The sequence below is a fragment of the Equus quagga genome, chromosome 15 (genome assembly GCF_021613505.1).
Source record: "Equus quagga isolate Etosha38 chromosome 15, UCLA_HA_Equagga_1.0, whole genome shotgun sequence".
NCBI classification, from domain to species: Eukaryota; Metazoa; Chordata; class Mammalia; order Perissodactyla; family Equidae; genus Equus; species Equus quagga.
Window position 1 is genome coordinate 92,388,889 of NC_060281.1, and position 12,776 is coordinate 92,401,664.

General features: G+C 55.0%; 1 protein-coding gene across 5 annotated transcripts in view; it reads right to left on the reverse strand.

Moving 5' to 3' along the window:
- Positions 1-12,770, reverse strand: part of BCR (BCR activator of RhoGEF and GTPase) — a 123,418-nt gene extending 110,648 nt beyond the window's left edge. For all 5 annotated transcript variants that reach the window (XM_046638908.1, XM_046638907.1, XM_046638906.1 and 2 more), the window contains exon 1: positions 11,367-12,770. In XM_046638908.1, the coding sequence (XP_046494864.1) occupies positions 11,367-12,681 (1,315 nt within the window). In that variant the 5' untranslated portion in view covers positions 12,682-12,770. The remainder of the gene's footprint in view (positions 1-11,366) is intronic.
- Positions 12,771-12,776: the final 6 nt, after the last annotated feature.

The following is a 12,776-nucleotide window of genomic DNA, read 5'->3' on the forward strand; positions in this document are numbered from 1 at the left end:
CCTCACACCCCCAGGCTCACACAGCCGCCTTCCTTTCTCTTCAGTCACCAGCCCCACAGTCAGCTCACTCTTATCTTCTCCACCACCCCCCATTCTCACCACCCCTCAAGACAACAAATCCAGGTGCCCGACTCCCACCAGACCATCTCACACCCTAATGCCAAATTCCCCGTCCTGAAGCAAAGCTCCAAAGGCATTCTCTCCCCTGCTCAACAACCTTTGGTAGCTCCCTATTGCCCTCCAAGAAAGCACAACATCTTCAGCCTGGCTTCTGGGTCCTGCATAGTATGAGCCCAACCCCTCTATCCATCTTCACCCACATTTTACACCAATTCTCCAACCAAACAGATCCCACTGTTACCTGAGCATGCTAATGCTTTCCAGCCTCTGAGCTCTTGCCCACTCTAGACTCTGCCTGGAACATCCCCACCCCGTCTTCCCCAAAAACACGGGATAGGCATGAGGCTTGCCCTCCCGCACACTCCACGGCATTGCTGCCTCTTCGGAGCCTTGTCATCGGTCCCAGGTTACGGTATTTTAGGGGCCTGCTTGTCCCTGCTCCCACCCTGAACTGCAGGCTCCTTGCACCCTAGTTAAGAGTTGATTCTGAACCTTCTCTCTATTTCTGATGTCCTAGGACACCTGGACACCCTCCTGAAGAACGTATCCGTGTTTTCCCGTCAACTCTGCCTCTTAAAAAACACTGAATACTTAACACTATTGAACTCTACGCTTAAAAATGGTTAAGATGATCAATTTTATGTTATGTGTAACTTCTTCCACTTTAAACACTGAAAATGAGGGAGAGAGAAAGGACCAGCAAGGCAGGCTCAGCCAGATCCTGGTGCCACTGAAGGTCTGTCCTTCTGCCTTCACGGGATTTTGAAAATGGTGACTTTTTGAAATTAAGAAAACACCTGTAAAGTACATTTCAGGTAACAATCTGATGCCTCCAGATACAAAGGCTGCCGCTTTCACCCGTGTTCCTAAGAGAGAAAGCAGAAAGCTTTCAGAAGTCAACAGTCACAAATGGGTTACATTTTCTAGACTAAAGTCTTACATTTGGGCAAAAACAACTTACAGTCATGCACCGCATAATGACGTTTCAGTCAACAAGAGACCACATATACGACGGTGGTCCCAGAAGATCAGCACCATAGAGCCTGGGTGTGTGGTGGACTGGACCATCTAGGTTTGCACAATGACAAAACTGCCTAAGGGTGCATTTCTCAGAAGTATCCCCGTTGATAAGCAACACATGACTGTACTGCTTTTGCACGTGCTGACTTGTGCACACACCCACAAAGAGAACACTGTGCTGGCCATCCACCTAAGTGATTTTGCAAACTCAGGTCACCAGGACTTCCAGCCTTGGAGAGGACAGGAGAAATGGGCAGTGGCATCGCTGGCCCCACTTGTGCATCCCCTGGCTCACACCACTGCTGTGTGCGGAGCCACTCCACAACCTTAGGGAGCATCACGAGAAAAAGATCCGCCCCCATGGCCAGCCTTGTGGCCTAGTGGTTAAGTTCAGCGTGCTCCATTTCAGCAGCCTGGGTTTGTGGGTTCAGATCCCGGGCGCAGACCTACACCACTCATCAGCCATGCTGTGGCAGTGAGCCACCTACAAAATAGAGGAAGACTGGCACAGAACTTAGCTCAAGGACAATCTTCCCCAAGCAAAAAAAAAAAAAAAGATCCCCCTGTCTATTCAATTACAGAAGAAGTCCGAATGAGCCCTGCAGATGGCCTTGAGTCCTTCACCTAAAACCTTAGACAACTCAGCTATTGGGGACCCTGCTGCTTCTCCATGGGGACCCCTGTGAGGGAAAGCACTCTGCAAAATGCAGCATGTGACTCATAGCACCGTCCACCCTTCTCCCTCGAGCAGGGGCCTCAGTCAGCTCATGTCTTCGGGGCTTACTGTCCAGCCACCACCCAGGCCTGGCAACAAAAGGTCTGAGGAAGAAACTCTGAAGACATCATGCTATGCGGACGAAGCCAGATACAAAGACGAGCCTTTATGAGTCCCTGTATATGAGGTCTAGAGGCGTCAAATGCAGAGACAGAAAGAGAATGGTGGGTGCCAGGGGCTGGGGGAGGGAGAGTAAGGAGCTTTTGTTCAATGGGTAGAGTTTCAGTTTGGGAAGATGAAAAAGTTCTGGAGACGGGTGGTGGTGACAGTTCACAGCAATGTGAATGTGCTTAATGCCCCTGAACTGCAGACCTGAAAATGGTTACCACGGTCTACCTTATGTGTATTTCACCACAATAACAAAGGGGGGGGGGGGGGGGGGGGGGGGGGGGGCCTTGGGAAGACAGCCCGCGAGGTCCCAGATGGAAAGGGCTGCATCTGTACAGCAGGTTCCTGATGGACAGACCTGCAAGGTGGAGCCACCAGGCCAGAGGCCGAAATAAGCTCAGTCACCCTGGCCCCGCCTCCCTGTGAGCCTAGCAACCTGTCAGCCGCCAGTGGGCTTCCAGCATCCCATTGCCCCAGGGCCCCTCCTCTGGTCCCTCCAGAACCTCCACACACGGCCCTCTCAGGCCTCAGGGCCTGAAGACAGGTCTGGCCAGGATCCCCACGAGTCCGCAGAGAGCCCAGGCGGGAAGCAGGGCCCAATCCTGCGTGCATGAAAACACCCTCTGGAATATCACGCAGCTGCAAAAAGGAATGAAGTAGTGATGTGTGCCACAACATGAACGAACCTTGAAAACCTTATTCTAAGTGAAAGAAGCCAGACACAAAAGGTCACATGTTGTACGATTGCATTCATGTGAAATGTCCAGAAAAGGTAAATCTACAGCCAGAAAGTAGAGCGGTGGGGTGCCAGGGGCTGGGGGGAGAAGGGGGGTCATGGCTGAAGGGAGCACAGTTTCCTTTTGAGGTGATGAAAACATTCTAAAATTAGACAGTGGTGATGGTTGTGTAACTCTGTGGAGATACTGAAAAACAGTGAACTGTGCACTTTACATGAGTGAATTCTATGGTGTGAATTACAGCTCAGTAAAGCTGTTTAAAAACCACTGCCGCCACTCAGGAACATAGCTCCTCATTGACAGGGAAACCAGAGAATCACCTGCCCACGGTCATCCCGGACACCAGACAGGATGGAACCTGCATTCACCTCTGGGTCTCCAAGCAAAAGGCTTTCTAGAGCTCTCAAAAAAACGGCCGGGAGGGAAAGAGAGAAAAACCCTCCCACCAGGTGTGCGGCAGGTCCAGCTGTCCCAGCCCCTCAGGAAGTAGGGGTCAGGTGGGGCTGGGGGATGGTGGATGACGGGGATGGTGGATGGTCACTGTGGGTTGGGAGCCCATCCCCAGCTCTTCCCTGAGCTCTGCAGCTCACAGAACGGACCGGCTCCTCATCCACCCCAGGGGCTGCCCCAGCCCCGCAGGGCCACCCCTAGGGCCAGGCCCAGCTCTCCAGTGTCCTCCGCACACGGTACACAGGGCAGCACCCCATGGTCTGCAGAGCCCTGGGCAATCTGCAGGGGGAGCCTGGACGTGCCCAAGCGTCAGTCATGCCCAGAGCTTCCCGTCTTCATTCTTTATTTCCTCTGAAAATAAGAAAGTCTGCGGTCTGTACTTCCTCTCTTAAGGCCTTACGATCACCAAGAATGAGAACAGAGTGGTTCTGAGCCTTCCCTCTACAAACTTAGCGGAGCTCGATGACAGAAATCAAGAGGTCTCTCTTTCTCCAACTCCTGGCTTCCACGGCCTCCAAAAGCCACACGGCCAAGTGGTCCAGGAACACTGCAAGAGGACCCCATTCTACCCCACAGCAGGTGGCTGTGAACCCAGCACAGAGGGCTCAGATGACGTGGGTGTGTGGCCCCTGGTACTCCAGACCAATGCCATTTGGGCTCAACACTAGATGAAGAAGCTGGCTTTCATTTGGGGCCATAATGCAGAAAAATATATACTGTACTTTTAAGACGTGAGAACTCCACTCAGCCCAGAAGGACACACTATGAGAAGGAATGGAGGGGGACGAAGCCCATGGCAGACCCCTGGGTCCCCCCGGAGCTCCTACTGGGCACTCTCGCTGAGCCGAGTGGGTAAAATGGCCTGCACCTACTGAATCAGGCATTTCTCCTTTAAAGTCTCTTGCTAAGTGGTGTTCAATCAACAGAGATTAGATGCCTGAGGGGGCGACTCTGTGAGACCAGACAGGGGACAGACCACCAGCAACCACCACTCCACACCCTCACACGCCCACAGACCCTCCCAAGGAGGAGGTCGTCCCCTCCAGCCGACAGGATTAAGTCCACACGCTGGCTCCCAGGCAAGTTCAATCTTCCACCTTCAAAGTCTGCATTCTTTCCCTGGACTAAGTCGACATACGTTGCCTCTAGATCACTTCTAGAAGGTTCACTTTGTTACATGCAAGGTTGTATGCGTTTATGTCACACGCAGAACATCTCTCGCTGCTCTAGCGGCGTACCAACTTACCGAGCAGCATTTTTTAAAAGAAAGCATGTCGGGCCTTTAAAGTCAAGTGAATTTTCAAAAGCTCTTCTCAAGCCAGCAGAGGCCCTTGAGTGGAGGAGCCCCTCGGCTGCTCCGTCCCTGGCTCTGCTGAGCTGGCTCCCCTGTGGCTGGTGTAGCAGGTCTCTCCCTCTCTAACACATCCCCTGGTTGTCTCCTGGCCAGTCAGAGATGCCCACCTCCTAGTGCTTCCGGGGCCATGCACCTGACCTTCTGTGCATGTGGCCGGCCCCTCTGTCACATCTTCCCAGCCAGGCCTTGTCCCTCTGCACCTCCCAGAACCCACTCACAGCAGAGCACGGCCAGCAGGTTGCGACCTCCCACCACCACGCCATCCTTCACTCTTGGATGGAGAAGGCGGACGGACAGGCAGTGTCCCTCCAACATATCTGTCCTCTGGGCCCTTCACCACACAACTCACTGGAGGAATCTTAGCAAAGTGCCCCAGGAGGATGTACGCAGAGTTAGGAAATTTTGCGGGAGATTTGTAAAATAAGAGAGAGAAACAACATCCCTGGCTGGCTGACACCGTCACGGACCTGCCTGGAGGCTGGGACCAGGCGATTCCTATCGTGACACTTCAGCTTACACGGCCATCTCTCCAGCAGACTGACAATGACCTGCTGGGAGGCCTGTCTCATGATACTCGGTGCCATTTCCGCCAGAAATATGTTTGCTGAGTGACTGACAGAGACCCCTCCGCCTCTGGGGGTCGCTCTGGGCCCACTCTCATGTGACTGGCATCACCTCAAGGTGTAAGGAGAGAGGCCAGCTGCTGACCGCCTGACCTTGGGTGAGTGTTTGTCTCACACCCCCTTAGACCCAGTCAGCCGACAGCATATAATTATGATAATAATCCTGCTCCAGTCACTTTACAAGAATGTTCCGAGGGCACATGAAACAGCCTCCACCGAAGCCGTACTCACTACACAAGTGGGGTGGCGCTGTCTTCCCACCCTAGCCTTCAGCAGGTGCCACGATGAACCTGCCAGCCGTGTCTCCCTTGAGCACCAGCCACCACTCCTGTCCACAGTCATTTTGCAAGGTCACAGCAGCCAGCGCTAGAAGCCCAGACAGCTAATTAGCAGGCCCCAGTCTGAGGATTCGAGAAGCTCTCTAAGGTTGAGCAGGGGAAGACGAAGCTTCAGCAAAGAAGGAAAAATAACCTCCAGATAATCTCCAAACCCAACAAGTTTCTCTGCTGGGGCATCTGCATCATTAGGCCCCCACCAAACCCACTGTGGCTTATTAGATGGGTTAGGCAGGGTTGGGACAGAAGAGGGAAGGGTCCGAGCCAACGGAAACCTCAGAGACAGGGTCTCATCCCATCTCTGCCCCGCAAACACCCACAGCACCCAAGACACAGACAGATCCACGTGGGCTCACACCACCACCGTCGCATCAAACACAGTTAAGGACCCAGAGTGAGGGACGTCCTATGGGACACAGAGGCACGACAGACTCTGTCCTTGTCTTAAGGATCTCACCACCCTGAAGAAGGAAGCCAGACAGACACAGGATTAACAGGAAATAGCTGCAAACATACAGCTAAAGAAAGACACACTGGTCGGGAAGACACTAGGACATTACGAACATTTGTTTTTGCGTTGTTTCTGAAGACAAGGCCCATGGAGACAAGGCTTTCCACAAGCCTATGAGTAAAGGCGAGACAATGTCCACGGAGACAGCGCCTGGCATCACAGTAGCTGCTCGGTAACGCCTCCGAGCAATTGAATGGGGAGAGGTGGTCCCCTTGATAAGGAAAGGTAGGTCTAAACCAGGATAAAGAAGAAAGATACGGAAAAAGCTGTGTTAATAATTTAAAATTTTAAAGAAAAAAATTAAAGAACTGAAGGAAAGGATCGTAGTGATGACAGAGGCCACCCCCTAACTTCTGAGATGAGCAGAGAGCCGCGGCAGCATGCAAAGCATTAGGCCGCAGCTCTCCCAGTGCCCGGCTGAGCTGGCCCGGCCTCCCAGGCTGCCTACGGCCACACGACGCTTTACTCAAATTCTTCCTAAAACGTGACCGGGGAGGCCACACAAGCACCAGCTCTCTGCTGTGGCAGCTCTTTCCTCCGGCGCCCAATTAGGGACTCACTGAGTGTTGTGGGTTGAACTGTGCCCCACCTCCCAAATTCATATGATGAAGTCCTAACCCCCAGCACCTCAGAGCACGACTGAATTTGGAGACAGGGTCCTGAAGGAGGTGATTAAGCTAAAATGGGGCATATAATATGACTGTGTCCTTCTAAGAGGAGGAAATTCTGGACATGCAAAGAGACACTGAGGGGTGCGCATGCACAGAGGGACAACCATGCGAACAGGCAGCAGGGAGGGGGCCGTCTGCAAGCCAAGGAGAGAGGCCTCAGAGGAAAACAACCTGTCAGCACCCTGATCTTGGACTCCTAGCCTCCAGAAGTGAAGAGAAAACAAATTTCCGCTGTTGAAGCCCCCAGCCTGTGGCAGCCCCAGCACACTAACACACGGGCCATGCAAAGCCAGGAGACAGCACCATCACTAACAGGTGTTCTCCTGAAGAGAACACACTTATTAAGGACCAGAGATGGGGGTCACGGATGAGAATGCTGCTCCCGACAACGTCCAAACCCTTCTTGAGTGGAATAAGCCAGACGCAGAAGGACAAACATTATATGATTCCACTTACAGGAGATACTTAGGACAAGCAAACTTACAGGGACAGAAAGTAGAGTGGTGGTTGCCAGGGGTGGGGAGGGAGGAGAGTTACTGCTCACTGGGTACAGAGTTTCTGGTTGGAGTGATGAAAAAGCTCCAGAGCGGACGGTGGTGATGGCTGCCCAACACTGTGAATGTACTTATGCCACTGAATTGTACACGTTGAAATGGCACATTTTGTTACGTATAGTTTACCACAACAAAAAAAATAAACCTATCACATGTTACATAAATATTTTAATTAAAATTACATTTTTTCAAAGAAAAAAAAAAAACCCTACAGGAGCCACAGTAACTGTATTCCAGTCAGTCAAAACCCCCATGGGGTTCATAGTTAATTTACTCCACCACTGCCCTCTGAGCCTTGATCCAAAAAGCAGCTTCAGTCAAAACCCAGGCCTGTTACATGGCAACCTGAGAACACCTGAAGATGCCCGACCATCCACTGGGAACATGGGGTCCTCCCAGAGCACAGGCATGAGCTGCCGCCCCGGCCTCTCCCAGGTGGGCTTAAGCGCATGGCTCACCTGGACTCCGGGTGCTGGTGAGGGCAGCAGTCACATACACAGGCCCTCTGGGCCACAGGACTCCTGGCCAAGGAGGGGCTGTGGCTGCTGAAGCCCGAAGCAACAAATAAGGCAAAAGGGAGGAATTGGGGAGGCACGTTCCCTGCACCCAGGCAAACCAACAGCACCCCCACCTTCTTCTTTGGTGAAAGGCTCCAGAATGCTTCATTCTGTTCCCCAAAAAAGAAAGTCATCCTTCCTGAGCTAGGGAACCCTTGTAAAATCTGATCTGGACTCCATTTCCACCCTGTTGATGACTTAAGTGGTCTCAGACTCCGCCTGGATCGGTCCACTCTGCCTCCGGTGATGCAGAGCAGCCTGTACTGGATCCAGAGGCGGCCACAGGCTCTGGTCTAAAGAGATGATGATGGAGCCAAAATGAGGCCGGCTGACCTTTTATGGCCCCACAGTTACTCACCCAAACTGGTCACCAGTCCATTCAATTACTCAAGGCAAAAACAAAGCAGGGATCATTCTGGTGACAACACATTGCCAGAATCTAAAGGGCAAAATTAAGATGCTTAATAGAAATGTGAAAACACAGGGCAGCAACTCACACAAGAGCCCACGAAGAAACACAAGAACTGGGGTCACATCTCACAAGCAACACTTGGAAAAGGGCCAAGACACAAACAGGGATCCCTGCCTTCAAAACGCACACAGTCTGTGCTACCATGTGGATGAAACTTGGGGACATGATGCTAAGTGAAATAAGCCAGACACAGAGAGAGAAATACTGTCTGATTCCGTTTATATGAGGTACCAAGAGTAGTCGAATTGCAGAAACAGAAAGTAGAATGGCGACTGCTGGGGCTGAGGTGGGGAACGGGCAGCTGGGCTTGGAATTTCAATTTTGCAAGACGAAGAGAGTTCTGGAGGTAGACGGTGGTGATGGTTGCAAAACAATGTGAACGCACTTAATGCCACTGAACTGTACACTTAAAAATGGCGAAAATGGGTTACGATGGTAAATTTTTTGTTAGGCATATTTTACTACAATAAAAAAATTAAAAAGCACAGAGTCCAGAGTCACAGAGGGTGGACAAGGGTGTCCCTAAGCCTTTGCTCTCACTGCTCCTGGAGCAGATGGCTCTCCCCACACTCTGCCACTAGACTTGTGCTGATGGGCAAGGCCCCTCTTTAGTGCTGCTGCTTCCAGAAGCTTCCCTGACCTCACTCCCTGTGAATACATAAATGATGTGTGCATTCCTCTCTCCCATGACCTGTAAGCTCCCAGACGGCAAGGAGCATGCTCTCTCCTTCCATGGAACCCGCACGGTACAAACAGAAGGGCCTGCGCACAGCAGGGCTCACAGCTGCTACTGAGCCCACCGGCAGGCCCTGGGTGTGCGGGGCTGGAAGGATGCCTGGACTGACCCACGCTCTTCAGGTGGGAGGAACACCCTGAGGCCACCACATCCAGGTGGAACGGCTCTGCACTCCCACAGGCCTGGAGTTCCAGCTCTGCCATTTCTTGGTTGCGTCTTCACCTGCAGATGGGCAGCCCCACCACTGCAGGGTGTAAGAGCCCACGAGGGGCCCTGCAGGAAGCACGCTGTCACCACGCCTGGCTCATGATAGAGGGAGGTCATTTCCCCTCCTTCCCTCAGACACCAGTGGCCCTGAACCCCTGAACGCAGAAGTATGAGAGCCGGCATCCACCCAAAGGGATTCTGAGGCTATGAGAGCCGGGCCCCTGGTTGTTGTTGTCTGCTGCTGCTGCTCTGTGGAATCAGGGTGACTTCCACTCCCTCCTCACACTGATTTTCCCCATTGTCCCTTTTCAGAGGCACAGGCCTCACGGCCATCTAAAAAACATCAGTAAACAGTCTGGACAGAGACAGATGGCTGAGCCCCTCCTTCCCGGCCAGCCACAGTCCTCAGAGAACAGAGCAGGGCGCGGAGTCTGAAGGCTCCCAGAGCTAAAACAACCAGAAGAGAGAACACGGGACCTTTAGGACATTCAGAGAAGGATCCAGAAAGTCCCAAGAGGGAGGGCCAAGTTGTGAAATTAATTCCTCAGCCATTTACTGAGCGCCTTCCCTGTGTCACACACGGCACTGGGCTCTCCCGTCTACAGGAGCAGGAGCTATGAGAGGCAGGTGAGAGGAACTGATGGGAGCAGAGAGGGCCCACAGGGAGGCCACTGAAACACCTCCACCCGAATGCACCCCACTTTCCGGAAACTCAGAAGTGCCCCCCTGAAAGAGAACGCCGTTTCAGATTGCAGGCCTCCATGAAAACCTCTCATTTTCTCCTTTATTAACAACATTCTGCCAGACCACGGCGCTGAGGGCCAGCTCGAACTGGCTCGCTCGGCGGACAGCTGGCCAGACAAGGCTGGTGCCCACTGACCACAGGGCAATCCTCCAGAGCCCAGACGAGCTGACGTGCCTGCAAAGCAGCCTCCTAGATACTACAGGCTTCCACCCACAACGAGGGCCTTAGGGCATGCAGCTGGGCCAGGCCACAGGTCCCAGCAGCTCGCCACAGCCACCCCCAGCTGCAAAGGGAAGATCAGCAACTGGCTGTACCCAAAACAAACAGGACAGAGTGCTGATCACAAAAAGGCCACTGAGAGAGCCCAAAATAGCCTCACTTGTTTCAAGAGGATTCTGAAGAAGGAAGCACATCCAACTCCATCAGCAGAAAAAGAAAAATCAATGGAGCGGAAAACCAGATCAGCCCAACAGGGACCAGGACTGGAGAGACTCGGGGTAGCCTTAAACCCCACCCACCCCCTCAGCCTCTCCCTACCCCAATCGCGAACTATGCCTGGATCTCAAAACCTAGTCCCACCACCCCAACACCTAATGGCACTTGTACGCAGCCCAGAAGTTAAAGACACAATCCCACAGGTTTAATCTTAGAGCCAGGAGTCAAACCATGGATTGGGAGCCTGAAATAAGCACCAGTGGGCACTGCTCCTTGGCAAAACGAGGAGGCAGAAGCACAAAGAGGGATCAGAAAATGGAGTAGGGGTAAGATGCACCGAGGAGCCCGGGGGTGAGTAATGACGGTGATGTCTCCCATCAAAGCTGGGCAGATCAGAACGGGTGTGGCTCAGCTTGGGCCCTGGATAAAATCTTCACCCTGCTGATTTTCGGTGGCCCACTGAGTCAGAACGGCTTGTCACCTTACTTCCTTCTAATTCACATTCTCACCTGCTCTGACTTGTGTTTGGGGCTGTTGGCTGGCAAGTGAACCTGACACTTCGATGGCCTGGTAGCAGCCAGCACATCTTGGGTTCCCCGAATGTGTCATGTCACTCTTCCACAACAGGAACCGTGGGGTGGTGGGAAATGTCCAAGACACACAACAAACCTTGCCAAAAGCAACTGATCTAGGCTGCAGAGATGACCCTCTCTTTATACTGTCCCCACCGCTTAGCTTGGAGGGGTCAGAGAGCGAGGAGATGACCGTCCGTCCAGGGCATCCTGGTCCAGACCCACAGAGAAGCACACCACTCTAGAACCACAGGAACAAGCCACCTACCATCCACACACCACCCTTGTTCCTCCCCCCTCCACATCCCTTTTTCTATCCCCTACTGCCCAAGGGTTTCCAGCCAGGGTACAGGTGTGGCCACCCACGGTGGTGGAGGTACCCACCTGTGTCTCCATGGAAGGCGCCATCCTGAGGCAGCCTGCCCGACAAGCTGTCCCCATCGCTGGGCCAGATCTGCCCAGTCTTGCGGACGCCCACGATGGTGGCTTCCGACACCACGACCTGGCCCTGCCGGTGGCGCTTCTGACACTGCGGCGTGGGGGGACTGCTGCTGTCCAGGGACTGCTGCGAGTTCTGCGAGGGCGAGCGGCTCTTGTCCCGGAACATGCGGTAGGTTGTGGGGCTCGGGGACACGCGGCTGGACTGGCCGGAGGAGAAGTCCTCCTCGCTGGAAGTGAGGTTCTCGTTGGAGCTGCAGTCCGGGGTGTAGCCGCCTCCGCTGTCTTCGAAGCTCCGAGGGGAGCAGGACCTGCGCGGCCAGGTGAGGCGCTTCTCCTGCTCCGATGTGCTCTGGCTGCGCAGGAGCGGACCCTTGCCCTCCCCTTCCACCATCATGCCCCCGACGTAGATGCTCTGGTAGGGCTGGTACTCCAGGGGCGGCCAGGGGGGCCTGCTGCCGCCATTGGCGTTGATCAGGTTGTCCTTCAGGAAGCGGGGGTTCAGCTCGGCGTCTTCGTAATCACCGTCGAGGCCGCAGCTGCTGCTCTCCGAGGAGCGCCCCCGGTAAGAGGGTCTGGGCGCGTCCCCCAGGCCCGGCCCGGCGCCGTGCTGGGACTTCTTGCGCTCCATCTGCATGGCCTGGCTGCCCAGGGAGCTGATCCGGTCCGACACCTCTTTGTCGTTGACCTTCACCAGGCCGCGCTCGTGGTGAAACTCGACGTTCACGTAGAAGGGCTTCTCGGGCTCCGCTGCCCCGGTCTGGCCGTGGCCCTTGCGGATCCTCTCGAAGTTGGACCTGAGCGCCGCCACGCTAGTGGGGGGGCCCCGGTCGTCCCGGTCCGCAGGCGCGGGGGCCCCGGGTCTGCGGGCGACGGCGGGCCTGGCCTTGCCCGGGGAGCCCTCTCCGTCGGGCCGGACCTCGGGCTCCTCGGCTGGCGGCGGGTCGGCACCGTCGGCGGGCGCGGGCAGCGGGCGCGGCGCGGGCGCGCGGGGCTCGGCGGCGCCGTCGGGGGGCTGCGCGGCGCGCCGGAAGCCCCAGCGCTGCCGGTCGTAGCTCTTCTTCTCCTTGGCCAGCAGCGTCTGCAGGTAGATCATGCGGAAGCGCTCCTGGTTCACCTCCTGCTCCAGGCGCCGGATGGAGGCCTTGCAGCGCTCCAGCTCCTGCTCGATGTCGCCCACCGAGCGCAGCTCCATGCGCGGCGGCTCCGAGTCCGGGAACTGCGCCTTCCACGCCTCGGCGAAGCCCACCGGGTCCACCATGGCGCGGCCGGCCTCACCTGCGCCGCCGGGCTGCGCGGGGCCCGCCTCAGCGGCGGCGCGGCGGCCTCACCAGGCCCGGCCCGGGGCTCCGGGCG